The 13,919-nt window shown below is 34.4% G+C and overlaps 1 protein-coding gene across 1 annotated transcript; it reads right to left on the reverse strand.

The window, feature by feature from the left end:
• Window positions 1-6,979: 6,979 nt before the first annotated feature.
• Window positions 6,980-8,303, reverse strand: LOC120352235. The gene is made up of 2 exons (XM_039431990.1): window positions 8,256-8,303; window positions 6,980-7,539 (listed from the first exon to the last, which is right to left on the reverse strand). The coding sequence occupies exons 1-2, from the start codon at window positions 8,281-8,283 to the stop codon at window positions 6,980-6,982; spliced, it is 588 nt and encodes a 195-aa protein (XP_039287924.1). The 5' UTR covers window positions 8,284-8,303.
• Window positions 8,304-13,919: the final 5,616 nt, after the last annotated feature.

Below are 13,919 nucleotides of genomic sequence, written 5' to 3' on the forward strand. Positions count from 1 at the left end.
CCTCAAGGGATTCAAACAGACAACCTCAACGTACATAGTATATTACAAGGACTAGGAAAATTTGATAATACTGATCGCCATTTGCAACCTCAACCATTCATTGATCAGATAAAATTAGTACAAACTCTTGCACCTACCTCTTGGAATTTTTGGCGTCTTCGTTTGACTATTTATTGATTGGCGAACCCCTGATGTTCTTTCGGAGTAGAGCCCATGAATTTACATCATTGGATGAGTTTGTAGCTGTCTTCCTGGAACAGTATTGGAGCAGAAGTAAACAGTTGGACGTGCTAGCGGACATTATATCATGCGATTTCAACCCTAACTTAGACGGTGCATGTACCACTTTCGTCACTGCCCTACAGTTTAAAAATTCTCAATTGAGCGAGCCCATTAACGAATCGGCATTAGCAAGTATTATTTTAAAGAAGCTACCGTATCAAGTTAGAATGGCACTCGCCACACAACCCATTACTGATTGCAAGCAGCTGATAAATCATTTATATGGCATACAGTCTGCAATGGCAATATCAAACCACCGTTCAGACCAGAGATACGCACCAAATCAACATAACTCAAAATTTAATCAGTATAACAGCCAAAATTATGAACCGGTATCATATGATCGCTACCGATCTGCCCCTCAATTTGAACGCCGCTATGAGCACAGGCAAAATGGTAACTGGAATAATGAAAAATTTCAAAATCGCACAACCAACCACTATGCCCAGCAGAGCAACCGTAGGAATCACTATGATGGCCGTGATCGATTAAACTCAAATAATAATCACACACAGAACAATTACAACAGAAATTATAAACCGCCACCTCAACAAGTAAGCACAAACTACACATTAGAGCATGCGTCCAGATCAAATCACCAAAAAACACAGAACCCAACACCCAACAACCCGCCACCAGATACACAGAAAGCTACAGCTAATAAACCAGGACTATATGATACCCCCGATATAACACCTACAAGCTCCAATGAAACAAACCAAGAAAAGCAGGATATTTCAACGTCATACACCACATTCAGAAGTGATTTACCGAAAACATTATTAGAAGAACCGAAAATATTAGAAAAACAGAAGTCAATACAAGACAGCCTACCATCAAAAACCGCCGCCCACCATGAAATTAAAACAACCCGCAAACATCAACCCATATTAAGTATCCTGTTTCCCACCGAAGTCCAATCACCGCAGGAAGAGCAGCCCGCATATCCAGAGACCGCCACCATACTACCTGTTTTGACCGCCACCATGCACCCGCGCACAGAATCCATGCACCCGCACCAATGGACACCACCGAAGGAGACAGAGGACCCCAAAATTTTTGACCAAGAAGATGACACCAGGGAGGACGGACTACCGGACAAGAGGAGCGCCCACCGAAAGGCCCGGAGACGGAGGCGCCCGAGGACACCGGACGGCCGACATCAGGACGGAGAGGACGGCATATGGGAGAAGAAGAAGATGCATCGCAAGGCCCGGAGGCGGAAGAAACGGAGGAACCGCGCGCGCTGATGGAAGCCGCATGCACGGTTCAAACGCCCGAAGAGGACACCGGACCGACACCGTGGAAGACAGGAGCGGACCGACGGCGTGCATCCGCGGCACATACGCTTTAAAGGCCATGATCAGCGATGTGACCGAAAAAAGGAATCAAATAATTGGAACAAAACCGGAGCTGCTTACGAAACTACTATGGATTCATGTTGGAATAAAAACGGAACTGATAGGAAAACTATGATTGATTCGTGCATGGGCAACATAAAAGTGGACTACTTGTGGAGATTAATTAAGGATAAACGGTGTTTGAGAAGATTGGAAGAATTAAAAAATAATATAAATAAAATGGAAGTACCTGGCTATGTGATTAGAGATTATGCTATTAAAAAGATAATAAATGTTTTGATATTGTGTGTAATGTTGGTTATGGCTGTGATATGGATAAAAGACTGTGTTGTGGATAGGACGAAAAATATTGTATTGTTGATGATTGTACTATTGATGATTGTAATTTTAATATTACAAAAATGTTTATTGTTGTGGGCATAATGATTTATGACAAACTGAAATCAAGAATATTAAATGAGCATGAAAGGCAGGACGCATTAAGACTAAAGGATAATTGGGAAAAGAATGGATTAAAAGAAACTACCATTAATGAAACAAGGAATTGTTTAAAGGAGTATACCAGATACAAGGGCTTTAAATTTATGAAGGATAAGTTATCAATTAGGACAGCCTCACCAACGGATAGCAGATAACCGAACGGCCTACAGCAACAATCTACAAACAGAATGCAAGAAGATGCAAGTAAATCACAACAATTCTACATGAAATATCACAGAATTTGAAATAAATATGATAAGAAATCAAGGAAAACATTATTATCAAACCGATTACTAACCTTCCTTAATAAATTTAATCTTGGTATAGGACCGCGTGGCAACAATCCAATGTTTTAATTCCTTCCAGCCGTTAGAAGCCTGCAATAAGAAAAAGAATAAATTTTAAATGTGTAATTAAATTAGCTACATCCACTAAAAAAGGACACAAGCGGGGATAGTATATTTAAAATTTGTAAATTACCTTTAAAGAGAAAAAAATGCAGCAGTTAGGTTAATAATTATGAAATTCGACAGCAAATTATGTAGAACCAGTGACCAGCTGGGCAAGGCCACCTGAATCAAATATGTAATACCTGCAAACATATGATTATGAAAAAGTATGGTTACCCCAAAATTGTTATTTATTATTGTTATTTATTATATTTATTAATGTCGGTATATTTATTTATATGTTTTATATTTATTACTTTTAATTATGCCACGTTTGTTACCTGAAAAAAACCTAAAGTGAATACAAGCTACCAAAAAACCAAAGAGCCATTAGCAAAAGAAAAGTATTGTACCTGATGTATAGAAAATTATTTATATTAAGACCTAAGGAATACTATAAGATATAAGCCCAGAAGTTTTGCGAATCGAAATTATTGTCTAAAAGGAATCATTTGTGAGAATCATGAAATGTGTGTAGTTAAGTTGGCGGCCCTGCAAGCGGCGAATTAAAAAATTACTATGTTTTAAGTGTTGTCAGGAGGAGTGCGTTTAGAAGTTTATATTTATGATATTTTATGTGTATTGAGGAGGAGAATTTGTTATTGTATTTGATAAAGGTATAAAGGAGATGCAGCAAATATGTCTGCGAACTGTGATAGAAGTATGAGAGTATAATTTATAAATAAAGTATAGTGTATATCGATGTATTGAAGGGTGGGTTTCATTAAAAACATTGTGATTCTCAAATATTTTGAATTCAAACCAGGGGCGCGTGTAAAATATTAAATCTGGGCAGATAAAAAGCCCTAACAGAAACAGTAATAGGTCTGAAAATAAAGTAACTGGCTAATATCGCCAAATAGATAATAACTAAGATTAGATAGCATCAGCTTGTTCTGGCTAAATGGTACAAGAACCTAAAAAGGATTTGAAGGAAGTTTATTGCTCATAAATAGATTATTATATAAAATATTTGAAGATTGAGGTTATGTACATGTATTCACGGATCGGTGACCTAGAGATCGATCAAACCGAGGAACGTAGAATCTGACCAAAACCCCTTGGCAGAGCTTTATTGCAATCAGATGGTGTGCAATGTGAAAAAACACCTGTCCACGTGGCTAATTATTAGGTAGCATGGAATTAATATTAATGTATAGAATATTAACTAGCATGTAAAGAGCATAAATAAAAAACCAAATAAAAATAATTTAATGTATTCAGGAAATAAGAGTACCAGGCGCATGAATACCGAATAAAATTTGCATGCACCAATAGTAAAACGGCAGTTAATAGGCGGCAACTGTAGGCCAATTCAAAAATATTTCTATATATTTATATAAATGTACTAGATTTTGTGTTAAAACTTTGTATAGTCTATGTTATCGATATGGCTCGAATGCAAAGAAATTATTAATCATACAATCTAAGCAATATTTTGGCATTTTTTTTTTTGTAAGATCTATTTGAACCTAAATGGCGGAGGACTAAGATATTTAAATTTTATGCTAATTTGAAAGTCGGAAAGAGGATCTGTAAAACTTGAAAAAGAAGAACCAGCACTCGCCAGCCAAATGCCACCATAAGAGGACTAAATTTCTATTAAATCAAAGAAGTACAAAATCTATGCATATGATATTTAATTTTTTGCAATACAATTTGCGATAATTTATTATAGCTCTAATTCACTAGATGAATGGCTCTACTTATTCCGTCAGGTGCCGAATCTTGCACCCTGAGATAAAAATATATATTCGATACAAAGAAATCTACTAAGCACTAGAGATTTTAATATATATATATTTGGATTATTAGTGGCTAATTTATCAAGCTGATCTTAAAGCACATATTTTTAATTGAATTGTCCAAGTCGACAAGTATTAGCAAGCGCATATCGCAACTACATGCAAAAGAATGCATATGATTTTAAGATAAAGGCACATGGTAATGCTTCGTGCCATAAATCTAGAGTATAAAATTTAGCCTGTGATATTTTACTGATTTCAATTATTGTTCTATTTTTATATTATATTTTTTTTTTATCGCTCTTTATATATTTTTTTGCCTCAATCTATTTTTTTTGCATTATTTGTTTAATATATGTATGAACGTTCATGGTGTGCAATTTATTTTTTATTCCTCAACACTATAGTATAGGTATCATTTTTATATATATTTATTATTTATTGAATTACAAGAGTTATAGGAGAAGCCCATATCTAGGCCTATCAAGATTTTTTAAGACTGAATACTATTAGAAAACCACGACCTAATTATATCAAATCTCATGCTTTACCGACTGATGCCAAGCAGGAGGCTAATCGTTATTTAAATATAAAGAATAACGTGACAATATCATCAAGCTATCAAAATAAAAGTTTTCTTAGGAAACATTTTTTTCCGATCATTACTTTTTTGAATTATGAGCGCCTGAATTTTAAATATCGGAAATACCCCTTCACTCCTGAATTAATGTGAATTTTGGAAAAAAATATTTTCTCACTCTAAATTACTCAAAATATCATTAGATATCTATATAAACCATTTCTTGCTATTTTTCATTATTTTTAATTGAAATCCAGCATGGTCATAATTATGACCAATTCTACTCAAGTGGCAAGGGGAGACATCAATAAGAACAGCAGTATCAATGATAGTACAAACATTATAATTGACATTCTCATAAGATTACAAACCAATATGATGTACAATTTAATCTGGTACATTGTCAAGAATTTAAATATCAACAGAATGACAATAATATTATAAAAAAGAAAAATTTACCATTTGAAATATATTGGTTGGAAATATTAGGCCAAAATTTTTGTCAAGTGAACATGATAGGACAGATATACCTAACTATGATAATAAACAAAGTATGAGGATACAGTAAACAAAATACAATGTATAATTGAATATAATAATGCTGTTGATATTTATAAAGAATATTTTCTATTTTATGAGGCTACATGACACTACAGAAAGACGTTTGCACCTAGCCCAGCACCCAACCTCACTAAAATAATGTCAGCATACTTGATAAAATTCTAATTGGAAATATCAGATGAACTAATAATAAAAAGGAGGTTGAGATGGATGATCATTTGATATATATGAAATCTTATATACTACTTTCATACTATATTATTTGAAATGATAGTCTCTCTCATTTCCTATGGAATTGAGCAAAACAACTTCGTTCTTTCTTTATGCATAAATGAACATTGCATTTGTCACAATAGAAATGGGTTCTCTTTTGACAAATACCATTCTTGCAACGTTTCCCAGCTACTTCATTATCTAAAAATGGCATGTGGTCCACCAAGTCTTTCTGAACCTCAACAATGGGTCGTACTTCCTCATTTTGTCTTGGTTTTCTGGTCGATTCAAATGGTGGTGGATCAGAACTTGGCCTGCCACGTTTTGATCTTGGTGCTGGGTTTCCAGCTTTGACCAGGGATTCAGCTACATGCATTCTGAAATGCATCAGATCAAGAACCTTTTTTTGGGGTATTTCAAGCTGCTCACAGTCTTTTTTATATTCTATCCATGAATTTGACAAAGCAAAATCTACTGCATGGAATATCATGCGTAATGTCCACTTTTTTGAACGTATGTATATCCTATACAAAGATATCAATTGATCTAAGAGATCAACCCCTCCCATCCCATTATTATACAATTTTACTATCTCTGGTCGAGGAACTTGGACATAGATTTTCTTGGAGCTATCCCACCTCTTACACTCATCAATGGTGCTTGAACCTACAAAGTTTGATGCTAGGGTAACACAGCGATTATCAAGCCATTTCACCATGACTATATCCTCCTCAATTGTGACAAGCTCATCAATTGCACCTCTCTCTTTTTTTTTCATTTCTTTGTAATTATAGAGGGGTGGATTGCAAAACCTATTAACTCTAACAGTTCCAGCAGCATAAATTTTCCTTGCTTTCAACAGTTGGAGCAAATGAAAAGAGGAAAAGTAGTTATCATAAAATAACTTATGGCCAGGTTCAGCTATCCTATTTGAAAGATGCAAAACTACAGAGGCACCAAACCCATATTTTTTCAAATTATCCTCATTGAGACCTGTCCTAGACCCTTGATAAATTATAAAATCAAAGGCTTGACCCGACTTCCCACAAAGAACAAATAGTTTGACTCCCCCATGGCATTGGTTTGCCCTTAGTATACTGTTTTATATTCAATTTACCGCGAAATGGGATTATTTGTTCGTCTACACAGAGTAGTTCATCTAAATCTAATCCAATACATCTTTTTTTCAAGGGATCATAAACAGGGCGAACTTTATGAATTCTATCTTCACAGTTAGTTGGAGTGTCCAACACATTTACAACATGCAAATTAGTTCTCAGCTGATAGAATCTATCCCTAGACATAGTGTCAAGAAATATCTTGATTCCCCAATAATCTATCCCAAAATAAGTTTATTCTTGGAAACTTCAATGTTCCTATTGCAATATGGAGTCCAAATAATGCTCTAATTTCAATAGAATTTGTAGGCTTAAAGCCCTGCACATTGTTTTGCAGTGCATACATGTTAGTGTATGTTGCAAATTCTTCAAAAAGTTCATCTGTAAAATAATTTTTAAAGTACTCAACAGGACTTCTGAGAACTGGATCATCCTTCACTGGAATCTCAAATGGCTCCATTGGTGGCTGTGTGAATTTCTTTCGTCTCCATTTCACCCTCTCTCTTGGAGTTGTGAAGTGATCATAGTTGATAGGTATTTCTTCTTCCTCCAAAAACGTCTCTTCTTCAAGTTGTTGTTCTTGGTTATGTCGAATAACTTCAGCACCGACCCTCTCAGCAGCGCTTGTCACATTGGGTAGGATGATGTCTGTATCATCATCATCACTGATGTCTTCAATTTCTGAGAGATTCCCATTCTCAATCAGATCTAGGAGTGTTGCTGCATCCCTTTCTACATTGAAAGATTTATCTGAAATTACAGAAAAAAGTTCAAATTATATAAAATATATAGTACAGGAGTACTTAGTTTGTGAAATTCTCATTGAAGGATCTGAAAATATTATTGATCCCATCATCAAGAGTATAGAGAATGATTCAAATCAACATTGACTAGACCTACACATAATTTATTAGGTTTCACCTTTCTAGAATGAATAACTGATCTCTGAACAATTAAAAAATAGAACAAATCCAATTTCCAATAATTCAGACACTGAATTACAGAAATAATTTGAATAACAATCGAGTTATCCAATGTTTTTATATGACACATTAGTGGGTACGGTATCTAGTCTGTAGGAGAATAATAAAATTATTACCTGCCAAAGAGACAATTGAGAGAAGTAATGTGCTTTTTGAAGCACAATGTAGGCCTATTATTATACATTGTACAATGGCCCAATTCATTATTTCCCAGTATTAGAATATATCTAAAATAATAGTATACGTCTTGATACATTGAAAATTCAAGGTTATGTTGAATTGCCTTCAGTCAACTGTTAGTTCGGATTGGTCATAATTATGACCATCAATGTTTATTTGGGATACAACAAACTGTTATCACATCTGCGATGAAAGTAATCATACATATCCATAATTCATATGTTTTTCTCATGATTGAACACTTCAGATGAGTAAAAATATGATTAGAATTATAATAAAATCAACTTGTAAAAGTAGGCTTACCTGCTCTGTTTGTAGTTGGGTCGTCCATTTTGGAATGCAATGTCTGTAGTTACTTCTAGACTCAACAGATGGCATTGCAATCTTTGCCCAGTCATTCAATAGATGTACAGAATTGTGACCAATGCTTAGCAAACGGAATTTAACAGCTGGTTAGCTCTATATCTTTATGAAAAGATGATGGTCATAATTATGACCACCAGGAGTGAAGGGGTTAATTTTTGAGAAAGTTATTCAATTTACCAAAAATAACTCAACTGAAAGTTATTTTGGTAATTTTTAGTAAATTGAATACTTTCTCAAAAATTGATATACCCGATTTTTTTTGTTGTATTCAATCAAGACCTCAACCAAAGAGAACAACTTAAAAGATTGTTTTATTCTATGCCTCAACTGACAACGGATTTGGATAGGAGGGAGCTACTTGGGAACTGTGAGTGCATACAGAATGCTAATACAGTATAAGTAATGCAGTTTTGAATGTAGCATTACTTGCAGCAAGTATATAATATGACTGTATATAATATGGACGTTTTCAGATACTTTTAGATAAAATTTTTCACTTTTTTTATGAATTCTGTATCAAAATCTGATGTATATTTCTTATTTTATTTTTGCATTTTGTATTAGTTTTCTTTCATTTTTTACTTATAATCTTTGAAGTGTAATATTCATTTTGACTAAGTTTATTTATCTTCTGTTACTCATTTTCTTCCTGTAATTGGGCACCCGCCGAAAAACCGTTGGGTTTGGCAGGACCCTCAACTGTTTGTATTATGAATAAAAAATTTTGATTTGAAAATACTTTTTGAATAAATTTCTCCCTATGAGTGTCCTGAGGCAGCTATATTTTGCACTTGTCGATTCAAAAATCAGCTACGGTATAAATTGTTGAGGCTCCACTTACATTAGTCACTTGAAGCCCTTAATAACTATACAAAAATCCATAGCTCGTGCCATCAAGAAGGTGGGTAGATAAGAACATTCTTTCTCTATCTTTCAGATTGTCAGATGCTTGCCTCTCAGATATATCTTTGTTTCAAGGTATTGTATATGTTTCATGTTATGTCTGGAAACTGTGATCATGCGTTTTTCAGAGATGTTCCTAGTTATCAAACTAGGAGAGTCACATCTGATTTACTGAGACTTAATAAATCGTATACCACTTCTTTCCAGAAATCGTTTGTACTTCTCGGCCCTAAGTTTTTCAACAATATTCCTCTTGAAATTAAGAGAACACAAAATCGACTTGTTTTTAAAACGAAAGTTCTTGGATGGCTTAGAGATCTTATGCCTGTCTATCTAGAGACCTTATTCAATGTGGTTTCATAATTAAAATACTCTATAATAAGAAAACAAAGATATTGTCAAATTTCACTGAAAATTTATTAAAAACTTTAAAACAGAACCATGGTTTCACCAACGCATCATCAGCTGTACTGAGGAATGAGGATACAGAAACATTCTGAACTTTAAAACAGAACCATGGTTTCACGTAGTTAACCAACGCATCATCAGCTGTACTGAGGAATGAGGATACAGAAACATTCTGAAGAATGTTTCTGTATCCTCATTCCTCAGTACAGCTGATGATGCGTTGGTTAACTACGTAAAACCATGGTTCTGTTTTAAAGTTTTTAATAAATTTTCAGTGAAATTTGACAATATCTTTGTTTTCTTATTATGGAGAGATTTCTAATAAGAAAACAAAGATATTGTCAAATTTCACTGAAAATTTATTAAAAACTTTAAAACAGAACCATGGTTTTACGTAGTTAACCAACGCATCATCAGCTGTACTGAGGAATGAGGATACAGAAACATTCTTCAGAATGTTTCTGTATCCTCATTCCTCAGTACAGCTGATGATGCGTTGGTTAACTACGTGAAACCATGGTTCTGTTTTAAAGTTCAGAATGTTTCTGTATCCTCATTCCTCAGTACAGCTGATGATGCGTTGGTTAACTACGTGAAACCATGGTTCTGTTTTAAAGTTTTTAATAAATTTTCAGTGAAATTTGACAATATCTTTGTTTTCTTATTATAGAGTATTTTAATTATGAAACCACATTGAATAAGGTCTCTAGATAGACAGGCATAAGATCTCTAAGCCATCCAAGAACTTTCGTTTTAAAAACAAGTCGATTTTGTGTTCTCTTAATTTCAAGAGGAATATTGTTGAAAAACTTAGGGCCGAGAAGTACAAACGATTTCTGGAAAGAAGTGGTATACGATTTATTAAGTCTCAGTAAATCAGATGTGACTCTCCCAGTTTGATAACTAGGAACATCTCTGAAAAACGCATGATCACAGTTTCCAGACATAACATGAAACATATACAATACCTTGAAAACAAAGATATATCTGAGAGGCAAGCATCTGACAATCTGAAAGATAGAGAAAGAATGTTCTTATCTACCCACCTTCTTGATGGCACGAGCTATGGATTTTTGTATAGTTATTAAGGGCTTCAAGTGACTAATGTAAGTGGAGCCTCAACAATTTATACCGTAGCTGATTTTTGAATCGACAAGTGCAAAATATAGCTGCCTCAGGACACTCATAGGGAGAAATTTATTCAAAAAGTATTTTCAAATCAAAATTTTTTATTCATAATACAAACAGTTGAGGGTCCTGCCAAACCCAACGGTTTTTCGGCGGGTGCCCAATTACAGGAAGAAAATGAGTAACAGAAGATAAATAAACTTAGTCAAAATGAATATTACACTTCAAAGATTATAAGTAAAAAATGAAAGAAAACTAATACAAAATGCAAAAATAAAATAAGAAATATACATCAGATTTTGATACAGAATTCATAAAAAAAGTGAAAAATTTTATCTAAAAGTATCTGAAAACGTCCATATTATATACAGTCATATTATATACTTGCTGCAAGTAATGCTACATTCAAAACTGCATTACTTATACTGTATTAGCATTCTGTATGCACTCACAGTTCCCAAGTAGCTCCCTCCTATCCAAATCCGTTGTCAGTTGAGGCATAGAATAAAACAATCTTTTAAGTTGTTCTCTTTGGTTGAGGTCTTAATTGACCATAGTTATTATATTACAAATTGCTTTTTCATATCATATACAGTTCAATAATTATTTTCTTAGTCTATATTATGTAAATTCATCTATAATTTTGCTGTATTGTAAGCTATTGTATATAAGTGTATAAGCCAGTATATATTGTAATCTACATAAAAAAAGTACTCAATCAATCAATTTATCCTATAACATCACTTCGAGTGCCTCCATATTTTTTATTTCCTTTATTTATTCATTTTCGCAATGATGTACTCATCAAAATTGGACTTTTTGAAGTGAAAAGTGAAATTATAACCTCATTATTTTTACTTTCCTTGCCCTATTACCATAGGTAAGGAAAGTATTGCTTTCCGAAAAAAATTGAGGTACCCCAATTTCTAAATTTCTATACGTTTTTCAAGGTCCCCTGAGTCCAAAAAACTGGTTTTTGGGTATTGGTCTGTATGTGTGTGTGTGAGTGTGTGTGTGTGTGTGTGTGTGTATGTGCGTCTGTGTACACGATATCTCATCTCCCAATTAACGGAATGACTTGAAATTTTGAACTTAAGGTCTTTTCACTATAAGGATCCGACACGAACAATTTCGATCAAATGCAATTCAAGATAGCGGCTAAAATGGCGAAAATGTCGTCAAAAACAGGGTTTTTCGTGATTTTCTCGGAAACGGCTCCAACGATTTTGATCAAATTCATACCTAAAATAGTCATCGATAAGCTCTATCAACTGCTACAAGTCCCATATCTGTAAAAATTTCATGAGCTCCGCCCCATCAATGCAGATAGATTCCCAATTATCAGGCTTCAGATACAATTGAAACAAAAAAAAATCAAGTGGAGTAGATTGAGCATGAAAATCTCTACAATTAATGCTCAGTAACATTTTCACCTAAAATTGAAAATAAGCTTTAAATTCGAGAAAATGTGATTATTCAATTGCAAATTATTTCCCAAGAAATGAAAATGAGATCTTATGACACTTTGGAGTTTCAATCTTCCAAATTAATCTTGTGTTGGAAGAGGTTTTTGTACTGAGGTTGATGCTCACACAATCCTTGACTTGTGCGTGAGTAACGAGATGAGGTAGTATTTCAATTGTTCTTGATGATTAGTGTTTCAATTATAAGACATTATAAGACATGAAGATATAGCAGACCTCATGTGTGTCTCCAGCATTATTGCCCTGTCACCAGCTGGCTCAAATCTTTGAATAGTAGACTTTAGATGCGCGGGAACACTAGCGTCATGTGATCAGTTTTCATAACGGCAAGGAAAGTTGTGTGAGTGCGCTACACCAGATTTTTGTTTGGAACTTTTATTTTTTAAAATTTGGGAGAAGACAGTATTGGGCTGTGTCTGTTGTCTTCTCCCAATCATATTATATATTGTAATTATGATTTGTAATTGTCAATGAAATGAATAACTATTTACGCTAGTATTAACACATTTCATTCACATTGAAGCTCATGTAAAATCATTTTCAGCTACCCAAATCAATATCATCCCAATACTTTTATCCTGAACAACTACCCCAGGAAACATACTCAGTACATGCATTGAAGCTACCGAGAATCTATTCAAAGGCGGACTCCACACTGCCGTAAGTTAGTGCCTCACGCAGCAGATCTGGAATTAAAATACGAAATTTATGTTTCATCTGTCCGGTGTTAAGAGGCCTGAAGCGTTTATAGATCAGTGCTGTTGCACCAGCAGCCAGCCATTATTGAATATTATTCTATACTCTGATTGAGCAATGCTGTTGAGTATGGTTACTTTGTACCCTACCTTTTAAGGGATAAATAATGTTGCCCAGTAATAATAGGTGCAAAGTCTGTGAAGAGCTATTATGAGTGTAACAATATAGTCCGAGGTAGAAGGACGACATTCTCACCGAGGAGGTTTACGGTGATTTTAATGACTTCAAGTCGCACTGGAAGGTCGGTTAAGGACTTTGCACTTAGCGGACTTGACTGACTACCACAACTAGAACAAAACTATTTGGCCTGGATGCATTTTTCGCTGCAAGACTGCATTTATACGGCCACCATATAAGTTATAGACGCGCGCACTGCGCCACAGAAGTAGCCTATAGTTCTAGCTACATGCATTACCACCTATTAAGTGCTACTTTTATTATTTATGGTATCGCCTCTGAATAGTATGAGCAATTATCAGTAACGATGTGATGCCTCCCATCATCGTAAATTAAAATCTGTGGTTCAGCTGTCGGCTGAAATTGCAAACAGTGGTTGTACTCTGTGAAGCTTATAATGATGCTTTATTTTCACTGGACATCCCGGTGCTCATAATCACCATGACTTAGGAGCTCTAGTTACTATTCTGGTGGAAGAGAAACACAAAAAATGTTGCGGTTCATAGAATCTATGGTTAGAAAAATAAATTATAATAATAATGTGTAAATTTGTGATTTTGTATTCAAATTTTTCAAATAAGTGCAATATTTCTAAAGTTTTTCATTTATTGTGATACATTCTGTAATTCATTTAACCTTCCAGCAGTCGCGCTGTTGTAAAAAGTACAAAAGTGTCAGTCTTTTTTGCTGCACAAAAATATTGAATGAGGTGGTGTCAGTGAATGAGTCACATATGCATCCCAAA

Source organism: Nilaparvata lugens, chromosome 7 (genome assembly GCF_014356525.2).
Source record: "Nilaparvata lugens isolate BPH chromosome 7, ASM1435652v1, whole genome shotgun sequence".
NCBI classification, from domain to species: domain Eukaryota; kingdom Metazoa; phylum Arthropoda; class Insecta; order Hemiptera; family Delphacidae; genus Nilaparvata; species Nilaparvata lugens.

What these genes read in the sequence shown, in the direction of transcription:
- LOC120352235 (XM_039431990.1), bottom strand. Translation starts at nt 8,283, where the DNA reads ATGGACGACCCAACTACAAACAGAGCAG. An exon ending in CCCAACTACAAACAGAGCAG is followed by an intron (nt 7,540 to 8,255) that starts GTAAGCCTACTT and finishes CTGTAATTTCAG; the next exon opens with ATAAATCTTTCAATGTAGAA.